Source organism: Boleophthalmus pectinirostris, unplaced genomic scaffold, assembly GCF_026225935.1.
Source record: "Boleophthalmus pectinirostris isolate CB_2022bp ecotype Guang Dong unplaced genomic scaffold, ASM2622593v1 HiC_scaffold_20, whole genome shotgun sequence".
Classification (NCBI taxonomy): Eukaryota; Metazoa; Chordata; class Actinopteri; order Gobiiformes; family Gobiidae; genus Boleophthalmus; species Boleophthalmus pectinirostris.
Genome location: NW_026571153.1, coordinates 5,305,206 through 5,331,326, shown reverse-complemented (window position 1 = coordinate 5,331,326; position 26,121 = coordinate 5,305,206). Strand labels below are relative to the sequence as shown.

Genomic DNA, 26,121 nt, shown 5'->3' with positions numbered 1-26,121 from the left:
GTAAAAATAATAAGAACTAGAAAAGCACTCAGAGAGCGCAGACCTCCGCCAAGGACTACCCCCATTTTTTATATAAATTGCGATAAAATCAGTCTTCTGGATCAGATCCGGATCAGCCTTTGGAATATGAAAGAGGATCCCATTGTCCATCCCTGAGTCAAATTTCATGGGGTTTGGTCAATAATTAACCGAGATATTGAGAAACAAAATTTTTGGTCCCATTTACCACAATGTTAACTAAAATTTCAAAGTGATCCAGAATCCAGGATTTCTTCCGGATCACCCCCAAAATGAAATCAGTTCTTCCTTTTCACATTTCCAACAAATCCTGAAAATTTCATCAAAATCGGTCCATAACTTTTTGAGTTATGTTGCTAACAGACAAACAAACAAACAAACAGACAAACGCCGGCAAAAACATAACCTCCTTGGCGGAGATAATAAAAATAATAAAATAAAATGTCACATGGTACAAACATGCAATCCCCTTTTACCAAACCTGTCACCTACTGTTCTTGTGAGATCTTTTGTTTGACCAACTGCACACACAAACTCTACCATTTCCTTGCTTAACGTTCTTCTTCTCTCCTTGTCCAAACTTCAGGTAAAGGTCCGGAGACTCTGTTCGCGGGGCAGAAGCTCAATGATAACGAGTGGCACACGGTCAAAGTGGTGCGCAGAGGCAAGAACCTGCAGCTCTCTGTGGACAATGTCACTGTGGAGGGTGAGTACACATGAGAGACCACACGGGGGCGCCGCCAGGTATGGGAGGGACCTAATTTAAAGAGGTTTGACAATAAGTTCTATTCACGCTTACCGGAAAAACGTTGGAAATGTGCGGTTGACTGCTTCAGGTGTAGTTACCGACACTGGGCATGTGATAAAACCATAGATTCAGCAGCAGCGTCTTCACAACCTGCCAAAACTTTCCATGGGGGACGGGAATCTAATCACATTGTCTTTGTTTCTTAATCAGACAAATTATAAAACACAAATTAATAGGCAATTTATAAAAGGAAAAAATAAAGAATACAATGACGTCTAGATGAAGAAAACCAGGCAATTTTCTCAGTTTTTGTCTTCAGATTTTGTCAGAGTTAGTAACGCCAACAGAGCCCAAAGGAAGTCGTCAGAGTTGGGGACTTGCAAGTCGTGACATGGACTAAAATCAGACTTGAGTCGCTATTTTTAGGACTTGAGACTTGACTTGATAAAATGGACACAGACTCGGGACATGACTTGGACTTGAAGGTCAGTGATTTGGGACTTGACTAAGACTTGAGGCCTGTGACTTGAGAAGACTGGAGAAGCACTTTTAAATCTGAATTCTTTCTATTCTAACAGTAATGATTCTAACTAAAAAATTTACATTTGTACAACTCTTATATAAGTACTCATATATAAATATACAATAGTACAATTTATCTTAAAAGTCATATAAATTTCAGAAATCTAAGTACTTTGGTTTAAAGACTTGAAATGACTTGGACTTGACTTGGACTTATGGGCCAGTGACTCGAGACTCGACTTGGATTTGCCTGTATTTGACTTGGGACTTGACTCGGACTTGAGGTGAAAGACTTGAGACTTACTTGAGACTCGCAAAACAACCACTCGGTCCCATCTCTGGAAGTCGTCATCCGCATCTTTCCAAACGTCTTCCAGTTTTGTGACATAAGCGTGAATTGAGCCTGTAAAAAAGTGGTGGAGGAATTGTGAATTTGCTAAATGTGATGAACAAGAGCCACTGTATTCTCATGAGAAACATCTAAAAGTTAACTTTGCAAACGTTGAAACTGATCCATCAACTTCCTACCGCCCGCTTGTCTACATGGAGATGAATAAGTTTGACCTTGAGTTGCGTTTTGTTTCTTTCACACATGATTAACCCTTTATTATTACTCTGTCTACATCTCCAAAGCTCAAAATGCTCTGCTCCACCTTGTGATGTCATGAAGTTGTAGTTTTCAAGGTACTTTTTGCCTTTTTTACCTTATGTTCAGAAGAGATTGGCAATTCCAGAGCTAAAATTATCCAACTGATTCTAGTGACGCACAATGACAACACGCAGTGGAACAAAATGCTTTCAGTTTGAGAGAATAACTCTGCCTAAATATTCAGGATTTGTAAGTTGAACATGTGTGAATGAAACAAAACTCAACTCCAGGTCAGTTTGTTATAACGCAGCTAGGGAAAACGAAAGAAAAATCACAGAAATCACAAGACTAAACAGGCTATAACTGAAATCGGCAACCTTTTTTTTTTGACATTTGTGATTAAAGATTAATATTTGTTGGCTTTTCTAATAAACGCATTTTGAAACATTTAACATTAGGGCCCCCTTGTGGTTCAGGGGGCCCTCTGCACACCCAAGCTCCTCTACAAATCTTCTTGCCAACTCCACACTTCTGTTTTTGCTGCTAAAACTTGCTTAAACACGTCCGCCCACAGAGTCCACACTTTGGCGGAGCTGCTCATTTCAAAGTGCAAGGTGACTAATTAGGACGGCGGCGGCGGCAGCATATGGCCGGGCTGTTTCTGGCCCCCGTTACATTTTAAGGGAGGAGATGGCAACGGTGCATTTGGCAAAGTTCAATCAAAACACATTACTCACTGCTGACTGAAGCGCGCAAGTCCAAAAGTTTGTCAGGGTATCACGACTGTGCTGCAATTTCTAAGTTTGGAAAGGGTGTAAATGAGATGCTAAATTGCACGAAAAAAGTATATATACAAAAATATCTGTTACAGCGTCTTTCTGTGGACTTTAACGCAGCTCGATGGTAAAAACAGAGTAGATTTAAGAGCTTATATTGCGCTATTTTCTAATCAATGTTATAATGTTTTATCATCACAAACAGACCTGGAGTTGTGTTTTGTTTCATTCACACCTGTTCTTCATGAGTTCATCTCTCAGACCTTGTGAGGTGAAGTGGTAATACTGAGGTGCTCCACTGTGTTTTGAAACTCAACACACCTTCAGTAGAATCATTTGGATAATTTCAGCCCTGGAATTGCCAATCTCTGCTAAACTATAGGTCAAATGTAGCTGTTAATTTAAAGGCAAAGGAGAAATTCAATTTGTCAACTGGACAAACATGTGCCCTTTACATAGAACAATAGGGGTAGTCAGGTTAGGGCCTCTAGGTGTGAAAACCCTCATTTTTGGCCTGAATGATTATGGTAATCTGTCCCCTCCCTCAAGACAAATGAAGAGGCCGAGCTAACAAACAGAAACTGTAGACAAGTACTGTGTTAGTTTCAGAGTAGTTTAAGTGTAGTTAGCTCCTCCCTGCAGGCAGATATAAGGCAGTGTCCATCAGCATGTGACCAGAACTGAAGAAGCAGCTTGGATAAGATGCATAACATTTTCAACCTAAATAAACTTTTGTCCAGTTGACAAATTGAATTGCTCCTTTGCCATGGATACTACCTGGATGACTGAGGGATTCTACACACATCTGTTTATATAAAAACTACTGCTTCATGACATCACAAGTTGGATCAGAGCATTTTGAGCTTTGGAGATGTAGACATACTAATAATAAAAGGTTACTCATATATGTGTGAATGAAACAAAACACAACTGTAGGTCTGTTTTTGAGGAGACAACAACACTGTAACATGACTTAAACCTCAAGAGTCAATTTTGAGTAATATAGGACCATAAAATAAGTATTCTTGATGGAGAATTTTTGGGGGTTTGTGGTCAATAAAATGACTAATTCGCTGCAGACAGCACCCAGAGCTCAAATTGTATCAAAAAGTGCTACTTTAAAATGTATTAATTTTAAGTTCAAAGTTAGCTTTATTGTCAATTTCTTCAGATGTACTAGACACACAAAGGAATCAAAATTGTGTTTCTCTGTAACCCGTATGTAGACAGCAACTGGGAAAGTGAGCCATTCAAGTTTTGCTGCAGTAAACTGTTGCAGTTGCGTGGACTTTGTGTCACAGTCGAAGGTCTCAGTGCAGTTTAACAAGACGGCTGGTTAGGGAGGGTCAGCAGGTCTGTGTCGGGGCAGTTTGAGGAGAGAAAGGGCCAAAAGTGTCTCTCCTCTGTGTCCAGAAGCCTCCAGGGGGCGCCAGGTGAACACAACAGAAAAGGTCTCGCTCTTAACTTCGCTCTAGCGTTTTGGTTGGTGATAAAATTGTCCATTCCCTCAAAATGTTTAAGAACATGGATTGCTGGTTCAGTCGATTAAAACAAAGGTGATAGAAACTGAAGTAGTATGCAAAAAAAAATAAAAAATCATAGTTTTTAGAGGTCATTCTCACACTTTTATATAGCTCTTTTTTATATTTATGGCACTCAAAGCACTGCGTGTTATGCTGAAAGTTGGATTCGAACCATAAACCTTTGGGTCGTTGAGTAAACTGTTTACAACCTGAGTTATTGTTGCCCCCGTAGTGAAAAAAATGAAATTAGTATACTCTGTTATATGGGGAACATCTAATGTAATAAGATTTCTGTTGTTGTTGGAGGCCAAAAAAGGAAATTCTTCAAGGTTTTTAGTGAACTATAGATTTTTACAGATTTTTTCCTTTTTGTAGTGTAGGTATTTTTTCCAATATTGTATCCTAACCATCCAGCCTTGAAATTCGAATGGCGAAACAGTTCAAGCTGTACAACAAAAACACACATACTATATACACACACAAACACACAACCGCCAATGTGCATTAAGCATCTGTGCTCTGAAGCAGGTGAGGCTCAGGTCAGGGAGCAGAGGAGGGGGAGGGAGGAGAGAGTGGGCAAAGTGGGGGCGTAGAACTTGTAGCCTGGGGCGGATTGGTGGAGGGATGGAGGGATGGAGGGGCAGAGGGGCGAGAGGTGAAGGCAAGATGAGAGAGATGGAGTGATGGATGAAGGGTGAAAGCAAGAAAGTGGGGGAAGGTGAAAAAAATACATTAAAAAAAAGCTTTATTTGACAGGAGCTGAACACTATGGGTGACGTCGTACTCCCTTAGTCCACTTCTTTATACAGTCTATGATAATAAGTAGATATAGAGAAGATAGCTAGAATTAGTTAGAACTGACTGTGGTTTTCTATGATAAAATGTCTGTGGAAATGTCTTAGGTATTCTCCACCAACTGCATAAATCTGTTAGCCAGGCTGGCCCCAATTAGTGCCTCCACTCAATTTCATTTCTCTCCAGCGACTAGACGGTTTGCAAGAACCCCAGAAGTTGTAGACCACACACCGGCCAATCAGCATAGAGCTATGAAGCCATGATGTCAAACTAAAGCGCTCGTCCGGGTCCCTTTTGTGGTATATCACAGCTTGAGATGGATGTAGACGAAGACAGACATTCTGTGTTGGCAACGATTCCCGAGATCGTGGATTTAAAGCCGGAACAAAAAGAATGTTTGGTGAATTTTATTAAGGGAAAAGACGTTATTGCCCTTCACCCTACGGGATTTGGCGCATGACATACGTCACAACCAAAATAGCAGCAATTGATTAAATAAAAAAAGTACCCGCCTACCTTCGAGCGAACAAATCCTAATGCTGTGAGGTCAAACAGTTTCCATGAAGTGAAACCGGCTGATGAATCAGGCTGTGAACAAGGTTTACAAAAGATAAAAATTTTTCCATGAAGAATTTATCTACAACTGTCAAGGTAAGAAAGATGAACTCTTAAAGGCGAACGACAACGACACATTAGTGAACTACTGAGCAAAACTAATGTTATGGTGTGCTACAGATGTCTCGCATTCAAACTGTCTATTTATCTATGTTAATACTGACATCATGAAATCAATGTGTGATTTTAATTGTAGAATCAGTCTGAGTGAACAAGTTACTTATGTTTTATTCATGACCATAACATTAGTTTTGCTCAGTAGTTCACTAATGCATCGTCATTGGTCGCCTTACGTTTTCGTCTTTCTTACGTTGATAGTTGTGGATAAACTCTTCATTTTTCAGATTCTTCCTTTGTGGACCTTTTTGGTTGAAGATTTGGTGATGGGACAGATTTATGAAGCTGATGGAAAATACACCAGACATTTCTAGACATTTTCCCATAAAAAACCATTAACCAGACATTTCATAAATCTATAGCGGCTCACTTCCGGACGTTGTGAAAAGGTCTATAAAACACCTGTAATGCAACCTCTTTAATTCAATAAATAAATCTGGACACTAGCCAATCTCATTACCCCATGTCCTCAAACATACAAAACACACAATGCAGCTGTAACAAGAGATTTTCCACCAATGTTATTTGTGTAATTTCCTTCACGGTGGGTTAGGAAAATAGATGGCACCTTTATTCCTGAACCTATGGTAAATCACAGTATTTTTCACCTGATAATGTAAAAAAAAAATGTAAAAATGAAAAACAAAAAGCATTGCGTAAGAGTAAAATCATTCAAAACATGTTTGTGCTTTCAAAAAGAAAAGAAAAATATGAATGTGTCTAAATGTGGCTGGAGAGGAAAATTAATAGCGACTCTGCTTTGACACTATTTAGTCACCGGCCAATTCGTGGAATGACCACAGCCGGAGCACGGAAATTAAAAACAAAAGGTGAAATTGAAAATTGTACCGCTGGGTGCTGTCGAACGCCTGCCATTTTCCCCTTCAAATGTAATGTTTTTGATCTAGAGCCTGCAGCTGGTTTATTGTTTTATTTTAGTGTTCCCCAAGTTCAGATATGTTGTACAAGCAGCTCTCGAGGTCAAAACAAGTCAGGTGTGCTGCATCAAATTATAAAGAATCATCCAAGAATCAGGAAGTGCACAGTTGGCATGCTAGTTGTTGTTTAAATGACTGTGACTGCAAAACTACCCCCTGGCCTCTGAATAAGGCGTCAAAATTGTCCCATAATACACATGCACGATTTGGTCTCAGTCCTGATCTTGTCCCGGTCTGGTCCTGGTCTTGGTCTCGGTCCTGGTCTCAGTTCTGGTCTGGTCCTGGTCTGGTCCCGCTCTCAGTCTCGGTCGGGTCCCGGTCTACTTCTGGTCTCAGTCCTGATCTCAATCCCAGTCTCAGGCCTGGTCTCAATCCTGATCGTGTCCCGGTCTGGTCCTGGTCTCAGTCCTGGTCTCAGTTCTGGTCTGGTCCCAGTCTCAGTCCTGGTCTCAATCCTGGTCTGGTCCCAGTCTGATCCCAGTCTTAGTCCCGGCCTGGTCCCAGTCTGGTCCTGGTCTCAGTCCCAGTCCCAGTCCTGGTCTCAGTTCTGGTCTGGTTCCAGTCTCTGGTATCAGTCCCGGTCTTGGTTCCTGGTCCCTGTCCCAGTCTCAGTCCTGGTCCCAGTTCTGGTCTGGTTCCAGTCTCTGGTATCAGTCCCAGTCTTGGTCCTGGTCCCTGTCCCAGTCTCAGTCCTGGTCTCAGTTCTGGTCTGGTTCCAGTCTCTTATATCAATCCCGGTCTTGGTACTGGTCCTTGTCCCAGTCTCAGTCCTGGTCTCAGTCCCGATCTCAATCCCAGTCTGGTCAGTTTGATCCCGGTCTGGCCCTGGTCTGGTCCTGGTCTTAGTCCTGATCACCTGACAGTCTACGTGGGCACACCCGACACTTAGTCCTGGTTCAGTCCTAGTTTAGTCCTGGTTTAAACATGGTTTAGACCTGGTTTAGCCTTGTTTTAGTCCTGGTTCAGTCCTGGGATCAGTCCTGGTTCAGTCCTTATGCAGTGCAAAAGTCCAGCATCACAGTTTAAGTCAGCAGTTATTTTTTTTTTTTCGTTTTCTTATTTTTGACTATTTTGACCAACGAATGATACACGGATTAATTAGGATGCTTAAAATTCTTTCTTCCAAGGTTTTTTTTTGTTGCTTTTAAGACAGTTCTAATCAAGTACAGCGCATTTAAACTTAACTTTTATTTGCGTGGCCCGTCACCTGATGGTCCGATTTATTCAGTTACAAGTATTTTTTATTAAAGATGCATTCTTACTTTGACAGGTGGCACATCTTCTAGCAGAAAAAGTTACACAGTGCACATTTAAAACCATTTCGTGTCCCGTTTCTCTCACAGGTCAGATGACTGGTGCCCACACGCGTCTGGAATTCCACAACATCGAGACGGGGATCATGACGGAACGCCGCTTCATATCCGTGGTCCCGTCCAACTTCATCGGACACCTCCAGGGCCTGTCCTTCAACGGCGTGCCCTACCTGGACCAGTGCAAGAACGGCGACATCTCCTACTGCGAGCTCAACGCCCGCTTCGGAATGCGCCACATCATCGCCGACCCGGTCACGTTCCGAACCAAAGGGAGCTACCTGGCCCTGGCGACGCTCCAAGCCTACGCCTCCATGCACCTCTTCTTCCAGTTCAAGACCACCACGCCCGACGGACTCATGCTCTTCAACTCCGGCGACGGGAGCGACTTCATAGTGGTGGAGCTCGTCAAAGGGTAAGATATACAAATACTTTAAAGACTAGTGTACTTTGTCAGATGCAGTTGCCATAAGATGAGACGAAAGACCTTTTTTCACCTGAAACTGCCTCGCTTTAGGTTTGCCGATAAACTTAAAACTGGTTAATGATATATTTTTTAATTTGAAATGCAAAATGTTGTGTTTGTATAGATGCTTGATGTTGTGCATGGAAGAATGTTTTATCCATTGATTTTGCAGATTTATAGCCAGGCTGGGGCCACCTAGTGCCTCTGCTCAATTTCATTTCTCTCCAGCTACTAGATCAGGAGTCAGAATACACTACACGGTTTACAAGAACCCCGGAAGTTGTAGACCACGCACCGGCCAATCAGCAAAGAGCTGTGAAGCCATGACGTCAAACTCAAGCGCCTGTCTGGGTCCCTTTTGTTGTTCAGCACAACAGTAAACAAAGCGGTTGAGATGGATGTAGACGAAGACAGACATTCTGTGTTGGCAACGATTCTCGAGATCGAGGATTTAAAGCCAGAACAAAGAGAATGTTTGCTGAATTTTATCAAGGTGAAAGGCGTTATTGCCCTTCTTCCTACGGGATTTGGTGCATTACATACATCACGACCAAATAGCAGCAATTGGTTAAATAATCAAAGTACCCACCTACTGTCGAGTGAACAAATCCTAATGCTGCGAGGTCAGATGGTTTCCACGAAGTGAATCCGGCGGATGAATCAGGCTAGCAGATTTATAAAGCTGGTGAACAAAACACAAGACATTTCCACAAACATTTTGAAACAGAAAACCATTAACTGGAAGTTCCACAAACCTCGAACGGGGCACTTCCGGGCATTGTGTAAAAGGTGTATGGGTTTGGCACTGTTTTTCTACGGTGGAGGCAGGACGACAGCGCCATCTTCCATCCAACTTCCTCAGGACAACTCTTGGAAAAAAACACCTAATAACATAAATTATCAAAAGACCAAATGAAGCTCATTGGACTGAAACTGAAACTTATTAAAAGTTTTTCGGCAAATATAGCATGTTCAAAACAATAAATGGTGACATCTGCAACATGATCTAAAGATTTTATTTGTTAGCGATTAATACCTCATAGAAGTGTAATACCCCCTCTGTAAAAGAAGTATAAAAATGCTTGTAAAGATAGTTCTTTAAAGAGTTCCGGGTGAAAGCTCTGAGCTGAATTACATTTAGATATACTCGCTAAACTGCAGCATTAGCAAATAGGATTTTTGCTGTTTAAATAGCCTTCAGACTTACAGTTATGTGCTGGAAATTACAATCATTTACAAAAGGACCTGCTCCTTTAAAATGATTTTATTGGAACACTATTCAGCCAAGCACAAACTGGCAGATGCTTCTATCTCTGTAAAACACCTTGGCGTTTGTATTAACTAAATAGACTGTACTGAAACTACTGTGATAATGTAGCAGATAGCAAAGGAATTCAGTCTTATTACTTATAAAACTATGGTCTTCCACAACATTAAAGGTTCACTGTGTAACATTTCCAGCAGAGGGTCCGTCACCTGCTTGTCTCCATGGAAATGCTATTGTCTTGTATGGAATGTTCCACAGTATACCAGTAGATTAAATCTATGTAGCACAAAGGAGACAAGGAGGTTGCAGCTCTACGCTGCATTGCAGTTCAGTTCTGTGGAGAGGCGCCTCATGCACAGGAGGAATTATTGCATTTTTGAGCAATAGAAACACCAGTAATGAATAAATAATGGATGGATATGTTTAATGTCATACCATGGAATATTCCAGACAAAGAAATAATAAATGTAGCAAACCCTCCACCCGAAAAGTTGCGCAGTAAAAAAATAAAATAATAATAATAATAATAATAATAATAATAATAAATGAAAAAAGTATACAGATAAAATAATAATTGTAAAACATAATACAGTACAATACAATAAATAAATTTAAATAAATTATATTAAATATGTATAGTATGTAAAGTTTCGGGATCAATGCACATAAGCAACCACATAATTATTGAAACTATGTAATGAATAGGGGTGTTTTAATATAGGTGTTTTAATATACATATTTCTTCTTCCCACAATAAAAAAAAATCTTTATTGTTTCTCTCTTGGCACAAACTCGAAATAAACAGGGATGAAAAAAAATTTAAATAAAGTATTAGTTTTTCCAGGGTCCTGTGTAAAATGTCCTGTTTGGGGCCCCTATTTTGATAAACCACTGATAACAAAAAAAAAAAAATAAAATCATCATCTGAAATTGTACAATATCAGACAATGGTACTACATAAAAGTATTTATTTAAATATGTCAGGCAGTCAGAGAACTGCTTTTGACCCTTCCTTCCTGTTTGACAAAATGCTGCTTTTGCAATAGGATGCGTCTCATTTCTCTTCCCTCGCTTCCTTCTCCTTGATTCCTCTCCTCGATCCTCCGTTTTCAGCTGTCAATCAAATGCGTCATATTGAGTCACGTCCGAAAAGAAAACCACCTAAAACATTACTGGTCACAGTGAGGAGTTTATATCCTTTCATGTCCTGGTTTCTTCTCTGTGGGCGGGACTTCCTCACCTATGTCTTGCAGAATCGAGGAGAAGGAAGCGAGGAAAAAGAAACGAGATGGAATCAAAAACTGAAAATTTACTCATTCACAAAAAAGAGTCTAATACCTCAGCTTTAAACCATGGGGCCCCCTATTTTCTTGGGCCCCCCTTAGCGTGCCCATAGTCTGCTTATTTCTAGAAACGCCCCTGTTCAACTTATATATTTATACCTTCATTTACTCTTCCGCATTCATTGGAAAAGTGTCTGTATTCTGAATCATCTATAACTCTTTCTCTCTCAAAACAAACTCAGATGACTCATTTTCGCACGCTTGAAAGCTCCTTATATGAACAAAGTGATCCGGAGCAGACAAAGTTGGAAAATGGAAAGCTTCTTCGCTATCTTAAAATCGTTAACGAAAGACAATGACATTTTCACAGCTTGTATTATGACGCAAAACCTCCAATTAGTAATGCAAAATGTACAGAAATAGATGTCTGAGAATAAGTTTTGCAAGCACAAATAGAAAAGTCTCCAAAAATATACAAGTAGTAATTAGAGGACTGTAGTATTTTTGTTTGCATAGTTCGATTGTGTGTTGTGTAATCCAGTAAAAAAAAGACACCACTGTTTCGCAAAGGCAAGACGGTGCAAAAATACAAAGGGTGCTGGGATAAAGTGAAATAAACACTAGAATGCAAAGGTAAAACAAAGAAAGCGCTGTTTGTGTGAAGAGAAACGGAGAGAGTGGGGAATCTTGTCGGCCTGCGGCTCTCAGCACATAAAGTGATGAATGATTCTCTGTCAGTGCGAGGATGGGAAGAAAAGGCTGAATTTGAGTTATATTTGAAACTGTATTATTTAAAGCCTCACTATGTAACTTTTTAAAAATCAAAAATAGTCTTTTAGTGCAAATTGTAATTGAATATGGTGATTAAAAACATTCACCATTAAGAGTGAAAATATAAAATTAATCCAGAAATTTTTCATTTTGATATTACAATCTGATACACAGGAGGCAACATTTTACCAAAAAAACACTCTAAAATAAATTCATGCTTTTGTGTTTCTATTGCTTTGAAAACCCTGTGTGGGTGGGGCTTGCAGAGTTTGTTTCCATGGAAATGTTGTTATTTTGGCTCTAATAATCTAGCCTGATTCATGAGCCGGTTTCACTTTGTAGAAACCATCTGACTTCACAGCATTAGGATATGTTCGCTCAATCGTAGGCGGGTACTTTTTTTTATTTAACCAATAACCACCAACTGCTATTTGGTCGTGATGTATGTAATGCGCCGAAATGTTCACTGGTGTCCAAGTAATTGCCGGCACAACAGCAAACAAAGCAGAGAGTGAACATGTCTGTCAGCGATCATTGTAGTTTCTGCGAGATGAACTTGCGAATTAAAGGTGCAATAAAAAATGCGAAGTTTTTATCCATGGATGTATCGTCTTTGTTTACTGTTGTGCTGCACCACAAAAGGGACCCAGACAGGAGCTTGAGTTTGTCTTTGCTGATTGGCTGGTGCGCCGTCTACAACTTCCGAGGTTCTTGCAAAACATCTAGTGTATTCTGATTCCTGACCTAATCGCTGGAGAGAAATTAAATTGAGTGGAGGCCCTAGGTGGCACCAGCCTGACTAATAATATTCCACATTATGGCATAAATTTCCATGGTGAAGTGTGCTACCTCCAGGAAATTCCATACTGTTACTTAAAAAATAAAATAAAATAAAAGTAAAGTAGGATGTCTGATCAATGTTTTAGTGGAAATTGCAATAAAAAAGGTGATTCAAATTTCAAATGTAAAATTGACACATAAATATTAATCACTTAATTGCAACCACATTATGAGATTATTATTATTATAAAGATTTTGTTTTTTTGCTTTTATCACTTGCAGACATTGGGATATTTTTTGACAATGCAATCTGATACCATATACTTAAGTAGGAAAATACAACAACATGTCATAATTTGGGTAAAATAAAGTGACCTAAATGTCTTCTCAGGATACGGTGAAAAAGAAACAGATAAAAACACTGTATTTCTTTATTTTATTTGTCTGTTTAACCTTTATTTATCCAGGAGCGGGAAGGTCGATTTTGAATCAATTCTCATTTACAAAGACGACCAGGCCAAAAGGCACCAGCACCAGCAGGACACAGAACAGAACAGAACAGACGACACAAGAAATAAAACACGTACAAATAAGAGATCAAATCACATTACAAAGATTGGTACAAGACTATTTACAATATAAAGGAGTATGAAAGAGACTCTTAACAACATGTTCAGTGATCAGAAACCACAGATCTAAATCAAGTCACTATATCACACACTATATTGACTCTTGTAAGCTTTAGGCCATGTTATAATGATGTTTACTCCTCAAAAACATTCTTCTTTCATTCACACATGTTTGAGTAACACTATTATTAGTCTGTCTACATCTCCAAAACTCAAAGTGGTCTGTTCCACCTTGTGATGTTATGAAATGATAGGTTTTTAGATATCTTTTACCTTTTGTTTCGGTAGAGATTGGCAATCCAGGACTGAAATCATCCAAATGACTCTACTGAAGGTGTAGTGTAGGGATGTCAAACTCAAATTCACAGAGGATCGAAATTCAGAACTGGGGCCATACGAAATATTTATTGAAAAATTTCAGCAACATCTGCGTGTTTTCTCTTCTTTCGAGATATGTAATGTTAAACCTTTTCTTATTAAAATAAATGTTTAATAATAGTTTCGCTTAAACACTGAATCCAGAACAAGCAGAATAAATAATGTCTCTACAGTCTACTTGTAGTCGGCGGGCAGCTCTAATACATATTTGATATGATCTCAGGGGCGAAATATAATTATATCGCGGGCCAAATTTGACCACCAGGCCTGAGTTTGTCGAGGGGAGGTGAAGTTTAAAAAGACAGTGGAGCACTTTCCTGTTTTACCACATGACATCACAAGTTGGAACAGAGCGTTTTCCATTTGAGAGCCTAAATATGCAGCGTTTGTGTGTTAAATGTGTGACTGAAACAAAACACAACTCCAGGTCTCCATGTCAGGCAACTAAGCCCCGATGAAGACCAGGTTGGTCGAAACATGTTGGCTTTGGCCATTTAAATAAAGGCCTGTTAACTATATTTTTCCCATGAGATTTTTACTTCTTTGGAGTGCCTGGATTCTGTTGTGTTTTAGTTTTGATCCTTCTACCTGCTTCACACACCTGAAGCAAACAGCCCTCAATGTTATAACATAGATCTGAAAATCTAATATTCTAACATTAATATTACAGTAGTACAAAACTTTACTTAAAATTGCACTGTGTAATCCTTTGCTTAAACCTTTCTATCATCATGAAGTACAAACCAGACTAAGTTACAGGTCACATCTGTGGAGAGATGACCCCTCTCACACTCAGAATACCTGTTTATTTCTAGGTATTTTTGAGCAAAAAACCATCTGTAATTGAATAAATGTAAATTAGAGCTGTTTAATGTCACATTGTGGAACATTTCAGACAGAGCAATGACATATCCATGGAAACATGCAGGTGATGGACCCCTAACCAAAAAGTTACCCAATGCCCGTTTAAGAAATAATCAAGTAACATTCATATTACAGAAAAAAAGTGTAAAATTTCACTCAAAAGCACAATGAATTACACAACTAATTTAAAAACTTACTCAAGCAAACATAAATGTAAATGCGAATGTAACTCCTATTTTATCCACCTCAGCACTTCAGATCCAGTATCACACATTCTAGAAACACACACACACGCACAAAATAAAATAAAATACTTGAAAACTCTCTGTCTGTGAAATATAGTAACAAAACAGAATCGCTGAAAATGAACCGCACTGTAATTCTCAATCACTCCACATGAGAGAGCTGGAGCTGAGTGGGTTTTGACTTGGACTCGGGGGCCTGAAGAGCTCCTCTGTGATTAGAGAGGGAAAGATGAAGGGATCGCATTTGGTTAAAAAAAGAAAAAAAAGTAAAAAGCTCTGTAAAGTTCTCAGTATTCATAACGGGTAATTAGAAGCATGAAGAGCAATAATAATTTTGACTGTAATTAGCAGGGTTTTGTGTTTGATCCGCACTTCAAAATGTGTCTCAACATTTCAGAAGTGGTGGTGGTGGTAGAAGATTTTAATTTTAGTCAGGAAGCTAGTCAAGATTAACTAGCTGGGAGGTTTGGCCTGGTGATGTGATGTTCATGAAGGAGTTTCTTTTGAATGCTTGGAACGAGATCTCATTTATTAAAAGAACTGAATCTTTTTTTCTACCAACACCAACCAAAAATCAGTGCAGGAAAAGATCTTAAAGATATTACAGTTTTAGAACACCACACTTATTCCAGCTTTTTACTGTTGCCCAAAATGTATTCTAAACTTTTGATTCATGAAAGTATCCACCTTTGGCAGATATAACAGCTGAACACACTTGTGGCTCATTCTTTTTACAATAGAAATCAAATTTTCTTCAGAAAGTTCTTCCCAAGTCTGTTGCAGAAGTTCCCATAAATGTGTGGCACTTGTAAGTTACTTCACTCTTCAATCCGTGTATCATTCGTTCATTCGTTTTTCAAAATAAAACCAAAAATAAAAAAACAAATATTTTCCTCATTATTTGTCTCCAAACCAAAATGAGAAAACGGATAACGATTAGTTTTTCCAGTTTTTGATTTTGTGTTAAAATGAATAATGGAAAAAAACGGATAATGGCCGTTTCCTGTTTACGGACTTAAAGTGCGATGCCGGACTTTTGTGCCACATATGGGCTGAACCAGGACTGAACCAGGACTGAACCAGGACTGAACCAGGACTGAACCAGGACTAAACCAGATCCCGGTCTCAGTCCCGGTCAGGTCATGGTCTGGCCCCAATCTCAGTCCTGGTTCAGTCTTGGTTCAGTCCTGGTTCAGTCCGTATGTGGCACAAAAGTCGGGTATCGCACGAGCCAATCAGCGAAGAGCTGTGAAGCCATGACGTCAAACTCAAGCATCTGTCTGGGTCCCTTTTGTGGAACAGCACAACAGTAAACAAAGCGGTCGAGATGGATGTACACAAAAATATACATTCTGTGTTGGCAAAGATTCCTGAGATCGACGATTTTAAGCCGGAACAAAGAGAATGTTTGGTGAATTTTATCAAGAGGGAAAGACGTTATTGCCCTATTGGGATTTGGTGCATTACATACGTCACCACCAAAAAAAAGTATCCGCCTACTGTCGAGCGAACGAATCCTAATGCTGCGAAGTCAGATGATTTCCACAAAGTGAAACCGTTTGAGCAATCAGGCTACCGTTTAATATGATCCAATCAGAACACAAATGGCCTCACTCGAGCCTCTCATTTGTGTTGCCAGTTCCAATGCTGAAATCCAGTTGGTTTAAACCTAACATGTTTCTCTCTGATCTGAATGGTCACTCCCTAAACCCCAGCACATGCAGCCAAACATGAATCAGTGCTAGTGCAGCCTCTGCAGCTCAGGGAGGGAACTCTAGAGGTTCTGAGCTTTCGCATGAGGCTTGTCCATACACTGAGAATGAGACAAACATGTACGTGTCCTCTGTCTTCATGTTCAACAGTTTGAAGAACCTTTTTAAAAACATGTGAGAGTGCAGGATACATACAGTCCCTTTAAGTGGGGACAAATAAAGACACTATTTTCCAGTGTAGGACTTTTAAAGTATCATTAGTGAAGTGCTGTTTCTCAAAAGCACTGCATTAAGTGGAGATAATAATGAGGCTTTATGGCTTGAATTGCTCCTTGTCGTGTAATAATAGTTTAAAAGTGCATTTTGCTAAGTGTTATATAGGCAACTGTATTAACATCCACTACCACGTGTTTGTAAATCAATAACGTTTTAGAGAACAGAAAGTAGAAGCCAGAGTGATTATGTACCTTTTTTTTTTTCTTGTACATAATTATCTGACATAACTGAATTGAAATATTTTAACAATTTTGATATTGTATTAAATTAATAAGCAATACAAATCATGCAGTGTGAAACAGAAATCAGAAAAAAATAAAAAAGTTTTATTGTCATTACACGTTGTCTCAAACGAGGAACTTGCTCCGATGTTATGGCGTCACATAAAACTGAGGCCTGCGGCTCTCGGCACATAAACTGATGAATGATTCTATGTCAGGACAAGGGTGGGAAGAGAAGTATAAATTTGAGCAACAGACTGTGAAAAATATAATTTAAAGCTCCACCGCATAACGTTTTATTTGGGGAAAAAAAAATAAAAAATCAAGACTAAAATAAAAGCATGTTTTTTATGTATTTCAATTTATTTTTCATTTTGGTTGCTTTCTATACTGAAAATAAATACATAAATAAACTAGAAAAGCACTCAGAGAGCGCAGACCTGCGCCAAGGACTACCCCCATTTTTTATATAAATTGAGATAAAATCAGTCTTCTCGATCAGATCCGGATCAGCCTTTGGAATATGAAAGAGGATCCCATTGTCCATCCCTGAGTCAAATTTCATGGGGTTTGCTCAATAATTAACTGAGATATTGAGAAACAAAATTTTTGGCCCCATTTACCACAATGTTAACTAAAATTTCAAAGTGATCCAGAATCCAGGATTTCTTCCGGATCACCCCCAAAATGAAATCAGTTCTTCCTTTTCACATTTCCAACAAATCCTGAAAATTTCATCAAAATCGGTCCATAACTTTTTGAGTTATGTTGCTAACAGACAAACAAACAAACAAACAAACAGACAAACGCCGGCAAAAACATAACCTCCTTGGCGGAGGTAATAAAAATGTCCTTACTGTGAGCGGCAATGTTCTTCAATTTCATAAAAGTCATCTAACTCCATAGAAATCATGCAGGAGATGTGCTACCTCCAGAAAATGATTTGGTGTTGCTTAAAAAAAAAAAGAAAAAAAAGGGGTAATTATAAAAAGAAAAATAGGGGGAAAAAGTTGAAATACTACCCAATTTCTATGTAATATCTGGTCAGTGTTTTAGCGTGATTTAAAAATTATAAATATATTGAAGGTTCTATCATGTCTGGGGTTGTTTTGTTTCATTTACACATGTTTGAGTAATCCTTTATTATTAGTCTGTCTATATCTAAAACTCAAAATGCTCTGTTCCACCTTATGATGTCATGTTGTGACAGTTTCCAAGTCAGCAGCTCCTTTTACCTTTAGTTCAGTAGAGAACGGCAATTCCAGGTCTGAAATTATCAAAATGATTCTTGTAAAGGTGTGTGGATTTTAAAAACACAGTGGAGCACTTCTTGTATTACTACATCACATAAGGTGGAACAGAGTGTTTTCCATAAGTAGTACTTCTGTTAATTTGAGTATATTTCGAGTTTCTTTCTTGCGTTCTTTAGATACTTCAAGTACAGAAGCATTTTTCACATATTTTAAGTCAATGTACTGACATCAAGATAAATACTACTCGATTCAAGCACTTATTAACTTATTTTCCTATTCTGATATTATTTTTTTCCAGTCTAAACATGCTTCTTTGATTTCTTCTGGCTTACAAAACTTCACTTCAAATTCCAACAAAGTCACCGTTTTGTCTCTCAAACCTCTGCAAAAAATTAAATATTAAATAAAATGAAGTTAATGAGTGCTTGAATCAAGTAGCACTTACGTTAATTTGAGTATATTTCGAGTTCCTTAAAGCAAGATTCGCCAATGTAACCAAGTATAGATTTTTATACTTTAAGTACAGAAGCACTTATTAACTTATTTTCTTATTTTGGATTTTATTTTTTCCAGTCTAACCCTGCTTCTTTGACTTCTTCTGGGTTACAAATATTCACGCATTTCAAATTCCAACAAAGTCACCGTTTTGTCTTTCTCCTCCGCAGTTACGTCCACTACGTCTTTGACCTGGGGAACGGTCCGTCTCTGATGAAGGGAAACTCGGACAAACCCCTCAATGACAACCAGTGGCACAACGTGGTGGTGTCCCGGGACGCCAACAACGTGCACACGCTCAAGATCGACTCACGCACCGTCACGCAGCACTCCAACGGGGCGCGCAACCTGGACCTCAAGGGTAAGAAACAAAACTCTGCTGATGTTTTTTGTGTGTTGCATTGTGGTGGTTCATGGGCGATTGTTGATTGGAATGTCAAAAAAAGACGGAAATTAGAATGGTGCGAAACTTAGATATCAAAGGGAAGGACCCACGCTGTGCTGATGTTTTGTGTGTTGCATTGTGGGTAATTTTGGATTGTAATCTTGGGAAAAAATAAATAAAAAATCGTACGGTGAGAATTGGGTGCGAAACCTGGACCTTAAAGACAAGAACATACGGTAGGAACATGGTGAGATGGTTAGATGAAGTGTGTGTTGCATTGTGGCTGATTTTTATGGGTGATTTTGGATTGAAATGTCGAAAAAGATGAAAATTTGAATGGTGCGAAACTTAGATCTCAAAGTGAAAGACCAATGCTGTGCTGATGTTTTGTCTGTTGCATTGTGGGTAATTATGGAGTGTAATCTCAAAAAAGACCCCCCCCCCAAAAAATAAAAAATTTACGGTGAAAACTTAGTGCAAAACCTGGACCTTAAAGAACTTGGAGGTGGATGGTGAGGTGGTTAGATGAAGTGTGTGTTGCATTGTGGGTGATTTGTCGGTAATTTTTTAATTGTAATCTCGAAAAAAACAAAAAAATATCGAATGATGTGAATCGGTTACAAAACCTGGACCTCAAAGATAAAAAAAAACCAAAGCTAATGTGGTTGGTAGTTAGGTGAAGTCTGTGTGGCTTTGTGGTGGATTTTTGAGTAACTTTTTAATGGTAATACCAAAAAAGATGAAAAATCTCATTGTGGGAATTGGAAAGGTGAGGACCAATGAACTACTGATATGCTGAGGACTTGGTGGGGCGGTTAGGTGCAATCTGTCTTTCTTTGTGGTTGATTTATGGGTGATTTTGGAATGTAATCTCGAAAAGAGGAAAAATCGAATGGTGCGAAACCTGGACCTGAAGTGCGTGTTGCTTTGTGGGTGATTTGTGGGTAATTTTTGATTGTAACAAGAAATCAAATCGAATAATTATTTTAGAAGAGAAGAACTGCTTAAAGATACTACATAAGGCATTATTCAGACTATATTTAAAATAATCTCTGAATGTGAAAGTAAAGAGTCATCTTAAGGACGACACAACTTTTAAAAATTTTTTCTCATAAATTAGCAGTTTTTCCTCATATTGTACAAACTAAACCAAAAATCTGACCGCTACAAACCCTCTTATTCTAATTAGCACAACGTTTGAGGCCATGTGAGTCACTGTATTTATCTTTTGGGTGCTCAAGTACTCCAGCTTTAATTTGCAAAACAGACTTTTAAGAGTTTTTAGCCATGTTTTTCCTTGTCCTCAGAATGATTCATACATGTTTTAGTAATATTAAAGATAAAACACCTTAAAAATTGTTCTGAAAATGTTTGTTTTCCCCGATCTCGCGCATATACATTGCTCTTAAATCAGCTGCTTAATACCAACATACTGCGCTTTGTTGTGGCTTTGTTGTGCCTCAATTTTTATGTGTTGGATGAACGGTTTGGCCCAGTCAAGGAGTGAAACAGTCCAAGTAACTTCTCCACCTCGCTGATAATGGTTGATCTGATATAGACTTTGAGGGATAGATGGTCAGCAGGTTGTGTGTTGTGTAATACGGCTTACCGACCTGTTGGAGTCTTCTGTTGAAACAGGTACGATCCAGAGTCTTCAAGTGGCTTTTGAGACCGGTCTGAAGTACATCTATAGGAGGGGCTGACAGCATGCGGCTCTTTGTTGTGATTGCATTTATGGTGAAGTACCTTAAAGGGGCAGGATAGAATCAGCACCACAGTTTTCAAGCAGACCTGGTCAAATACAGACGTCAGTTCTGCCCCACAAAGGCAAAAGACGTTAACTCGCCAGAGCGTAAAACTGAGAAAAATGACTTCAAAGTTTCTGTTTTGTCCAGACAAAAGTATAACAGGTAGGGCTCTCAAAATCTGACAAGTAGTTGCTATGAAGAAATATTTGTATGCGAAAAATATTGAGCTTTGACCCGTGTTTGTCAGTTCCTGTTTTCTGCCTTTGTATCATAAGCCTAAAATAAGGAGTTGTGCAAAAACAAAAGGCAGTAACAGACATTTGCTTGATTTTGCCTAAGCTTCCATCCATTATAAGAACACCTCACCAAAGTCGAGTCATCATGGTGTTTGTTTGAAATGATATAGAAGAGCTTTGGATTTCCTGTTTGGTGCTGATCAGTATTGTGCAGCAACACTTACACAGTTTAACAGTTTAAAACACACAAGTGACTTTGCAGTATAGTATGTACAGTATGAATAAATGCACAAAATACTTTTATATTAAAGATAATTTAAGTATAATTGAATACAAAGGTTTATTACCTGGTCCCCAAAGGGTTGACAAGGTTTTGTATTCACCCTGTGTGTCTGTGTGTCTGTGTGTCTGTCCACCTGCAATAATTCCGCCATTTATGGACTGATTGTCACCAAACTTCGTCGTCGGTCAAGCCCCCGTGTCCGATGCCGCAAGAAAAGTTTGGTGATGATCCAAGGTCATTTGAGGTCACACAGGTCAATTGAAAGGTCACACTATTATAAAAAACAGGCAATTTTGGCAATTTCTGAACCATCTGCGGCCTAAAATATTCACCCAATTATCACATAAGTTGGCACACACATAACCGAGGTACTACACTGGATGTTACAGGTTGAAACCAGTCAAAGTTACTTGAAAGTCAAGGTAACCAAGGTCAAATATGCATTTTTGGTCATAACTCCATGAAGGATAGAGCAACGGGAGTGGTCTCAAAATCTCAGAAAAAGTAAACACAGACATTCTCATGTGTGACCAACATCACACAAATGTTCATGGGCCTGTACAGATACACACACTGCAATGTGGATACAACAATCATGTAATATGGGCTGGGCTCCTCATAAACTGCTTCTGTGGTGATGAACTGACTCCACCATGGGAGACCAGGTTGATATCTCTGATTGTGCTTGTTTATTGAATATGCTCACACTCTGTTACAAGGCCGCAACAAAAAGAAGGAGGCGAGAGGTTGGATTTTAAAATAAAATATATTTATGAACTAAATCACAAACAAAGCATGCAGTGTTTCTGCCTTTTGCCTTTGCACGACTCCTTATTTTTGGCTCATGATACAAAGGCAGAGAACAGGAACTGACAAATAAGGGTCAAAGGTCAAGTTTGAGCTCAACATCTGTCACGATATTTATTCACCTGATAAAGGAGCTCTCAAATACAAACAAAATTACATTAACTCATTTTTGATGTTACAGTGTTTTGCCTTTGTAGGGCAGAGTTATTGAAAAACTCCAACTCCATAATGACTGCTTTTGTGATACAGGAAGTGCTCCTCTGTGTTTTTAAACTACGCGCACTTTCACTAGAATCATTTGGATAATTTCAGCGCTGGAATTGCCTCGATCTGCTGAACAAAAGTTAACAAAAAAGTAGCTACTAACTTGAAAACTTCACAACATCTCAAGGTGGAGCAGAGCATTTTGAGCTTTGGAGATGTAGACAGACGAATAATAAAGGGTTACTCAAAAGAAAACACAACTCTCTGTCTGTTTTTGAGGAGGTAACAACATTATAACATGACTTTAAGCACAGAAGAGTCAATTTTGGAATTTTAACACTGATGACGCCAACTTTAACTTACTTTTCTTGTTAACTAAAGATATTTTATAATGCTCTAACACTACCACACCACAAGAACACAAACTCTTTCTTGTCTAGCTTTATAACTATTCTTTGCCATCCTCATTCTGTCCCTTAAAATGTCATTAGGAGACTAAGGTCGCCACCGTTCACGCAGCTGCCATCCATTCAAATGAGAAAGCCCTTTTAATGTAGACTTTTGTTGAAGGAAAGTGGTCCCTAAAAGTTATTTGATTGACAATATATTACACGCTGGAGGCTTTGTTATGTAAGAGTGAACTGTTTTAGAAAAGGCCAAGTCTGGATGCATTAAAATTAATTTACACGGCACAGTGTTTAGTTTTTAGTTATGTAAGAAATTATTATAGATTCTTGGAGAAACCTGCACAAATTATGAATTATTCACAATTTTTGGCGTCTTAGTTTTGCCATGTCAGAGCGCTCAAACAAAAACAGAAAAAAAATATGTTTATTAGCTGTGTTGTTTAGTGTGCATGCTTCGAGACAGTATGTTCTGCATAATGAAAATAACAATGAGATTCTTTATTTAGTAGGCCAATTATTTGTAATAGCTAAACCTTTGCCGTTCTAAAAGATGGTGTGTGTGGCTCTTGTGCTTTTTCTGAATTAATTTCTGTTTGTCCAGCTTGTGATTAAAAAAGGGACTCTCAATCTTACAGACAAACTTGAATGGAAAATTGTAACCCACTTATTTTCAGTCAAACCAGTGAAGAATCTGGACCAGTTTGTACTCCAAACCCAGACTGCAACCTGAAGTGACCCAAATCTGATTTTTTTCGCCTCTATGCTCCTATATCTGATCTTTTAATGACAGTCTGAACGACACAGATCCGATTTTTTTTCAAATGCGACCCAGGCCACTTGGATATGTGCTCCTCAAACCAATACATATCCAATCTTTTGACATGTGACTTCAGTCTGTACGGTCAGGTCACATTCATCCCACCTACACGTCAGGCTCAGAGTCTCATCAATGGAGGGAAAGTGAAGATAGCGAGTTTATTAATATTTGGGGGGATCGCAGTATTCAGGCCAAATTGGAGGGGTTTTATCAGAACCGGGCGTTTTTTTTAAATGTTTGCCAAACTAAAATCCGAGCGCGGCTACAGGCGGTCCTGGCAATGTCAACGAAAAATAAAGAGCCTGCGAGCCAAATACAAGGAGGCTAAAGACTCAAACAAACGAAGCGGCCGTGGACGTGTAACCTGTCCATTTTATCCAAGAACTGGACCGTATTTTGGGAGACAAGCCCAGTGTTTAGTCGACTTCGCTGTGTGTGACGTCGTTGTGTCCTCCAATGTGGATGCGGGACACTTTTTGGGTTCACATACAAGTCACGAAATTAAAGTTCAAAAAACACTCTGAGATCACACTTTAAGTCACAAGGGAAGTTAACTTGGAAATGTGAACAACCTCGCAAAAAAAAAAACCCTGATTTCCCCACAAAAATCCAAATTGAGCATTAAGCCCTGCAGTCTGAATGTAGCCTCAGACTTAGACAAACTTTATTGATACCACATAAAGAGTTGTAAGTTTTGGACGTTGTACAGTAGTACTACACACAGTTGTACAGTATTATATTATGTACAGAGTAAAAAATATATATATATCTGTAAAATTGTAATACAGTAATGTACATGTAACATTGTACATGTAGAGCTTGTACAGTTGTAGTAATACTGTGTTGTACAAGAGTACACATGTATTCTGTTACAGTTGTACAGTTGTAGGGAGTTACATTGTGAGTTTGTACAGTTGTGTTGTACTGTTACATACTAAGTTGTGTACAGTTGTAGTGTACAGTTGTAGGGAGTATTATCTGTTACATAAGCAGTTGTGAGTATCTGTACAGTGTGGTACAGTTGTAGGGAGTATTATTTGTTACATTAGGCTAAGTTGTTGTACAGTTGTAGGGAGTATTATTGTTACATAAGGGTGAGTTGTTGTACAGTTGTAGGGAGTATTATAGTATGAATGTATCTCTCACTGTTTAAAAATAACACACAAAATCACAAACTTTAATAGGACCTTTATATGAATTCACTCTGAACTTTTTTTTTTTCCTAATTACAAGTCCCTCAATCGCAGTTTTCGTGAGGTAGGTACATTTCAGCTTTGACGTGGGAATTATCAAGGCTCAACAAATGTTCAATCTACTGTCTCTCAGATCATCCCCAAGGACACCAGCTTTACCTGTTCTTATATTTACCCCAAAAAAATTCAGCGGATTCTGAAATCTGACTTTCCGTGTCGAGCTTGTTCCCACTTAAAATGAGAGTAGATCAGACAGCAGAGGCCAAAACTCCCGAGTCTCAGCTTCACAAAGAGCGCAGCCATTTGTTTGTCCTTCAAAGTGTTCAGAAACAGATTCAGTTTGAATCGAGAGTCATTTTAGTCAGACGTTTTAGGAAAAATACTCTCGGAATGATAAGAGATTTTGAACACTAAACTCAAACCGAAAGAAACATTTCTAGCATCCTTGAAACGTATACTGACTATACTGACCGCGGTGAGTTTATGAGCCCTTTCCCCACTTTGCAGAGGCCAGAGTCTTGAGTAATGAAACAAATCCCACTTTGCAGAGGCCAGAGTCTTGCTGTAATGCAAACAAATACTAGCAGGCTAACAGTGGACTTCCTGTTTCACTGACAATAAAACACGTTGAGATGCATTTGATTAACTCTGCGATGACAGTCTTCTGATAATCACACCGCAATGAGTTTATAAGCACATTTTTCTATTTTCAAAGGCCAGAATTTGCCGTCACACTAAAATCCTAACAACAACTAGCATGCTAACAGCAAATTTCGTCATTTGCTGGCAATAATACGTGTTGTAATTAGATGCAGACTGCACAAAGCGACTGTGAGAGCTGCTTTCGGTGACCCTGATGACGCGCGAAAGTGTTAAAATCGCAGCACAATGGGTGACAGCGAGTACACTTAAAGGTCGAACATGCCAGCACAGATCCGCTATCGTGAAAAAATAAGTCTAAATATATGCTATGACCCGTACGATGTGGAGAAGTCGGACTTTTCATACAGTTTGAAGGATTTTGGGATGCAGATTCAAAGATTAAATGAAACCAAATTTTTAGGAGTTATGATTGATGAGGATCTAAACTGAGTTTGTCTCATATAAATTACACTAAAGGCAAAATTTCCAAAGCCGTTGCTGTTCTGCATAAAGTAAAGTTCTCACTAAATCATGCAACATTATTAACTTTGTATAAGTCTATAATTGCACCATATCTGAAGGACTGTATAGAAATGTGGTGGTCAACATGTAAAACTTACCTATAACCTTTATTTATTTTACAAAAAAGGCTCTTGAGAATCATCACCAACAGCCATTGTAGAGAGCCATCCAAAGCATTATTTGTTCAACTTAAAGTGTTGAAAATACATGACATTGTTGTCTCAAGTCTCCTCAATGTCATGTATAAAGCAAAGCGCAGAGTATTACCTGTAAATATTCAAAGTTC

The 26,121-nt window shown here is 38.8% G+C and overlaps 1 protein-coding gene across 1 annotated transcript in view; it reads left to right on the top strand.

Moving 5' to 3' along the window:
- The window catches only part of nrxn2b (neurexin 2b), a 1,850,542-nt gene that overhangs the window by 887,154 nt on the left and 937,267 nt on the right, over positions 1 to 26,121 (top strand). Inside the window, exons 12-14 of the mRNA XM_055156806.1 lie at positions 605 to 724; positions 7,985 to 8,366; positions 18,762 to 18,952. Coding sequence (XP_055012781.1) covers positions 605 to 724; positions 7,985 to 8,366; positions 18,762 to 18,952 — 693 coding nt within the window. The remainder of the gene's footprint in view (positions 1 to 604; positions 725 to 7,984; positions 8,367 to 18,761; positions 18,953 to 26,121) is intronic.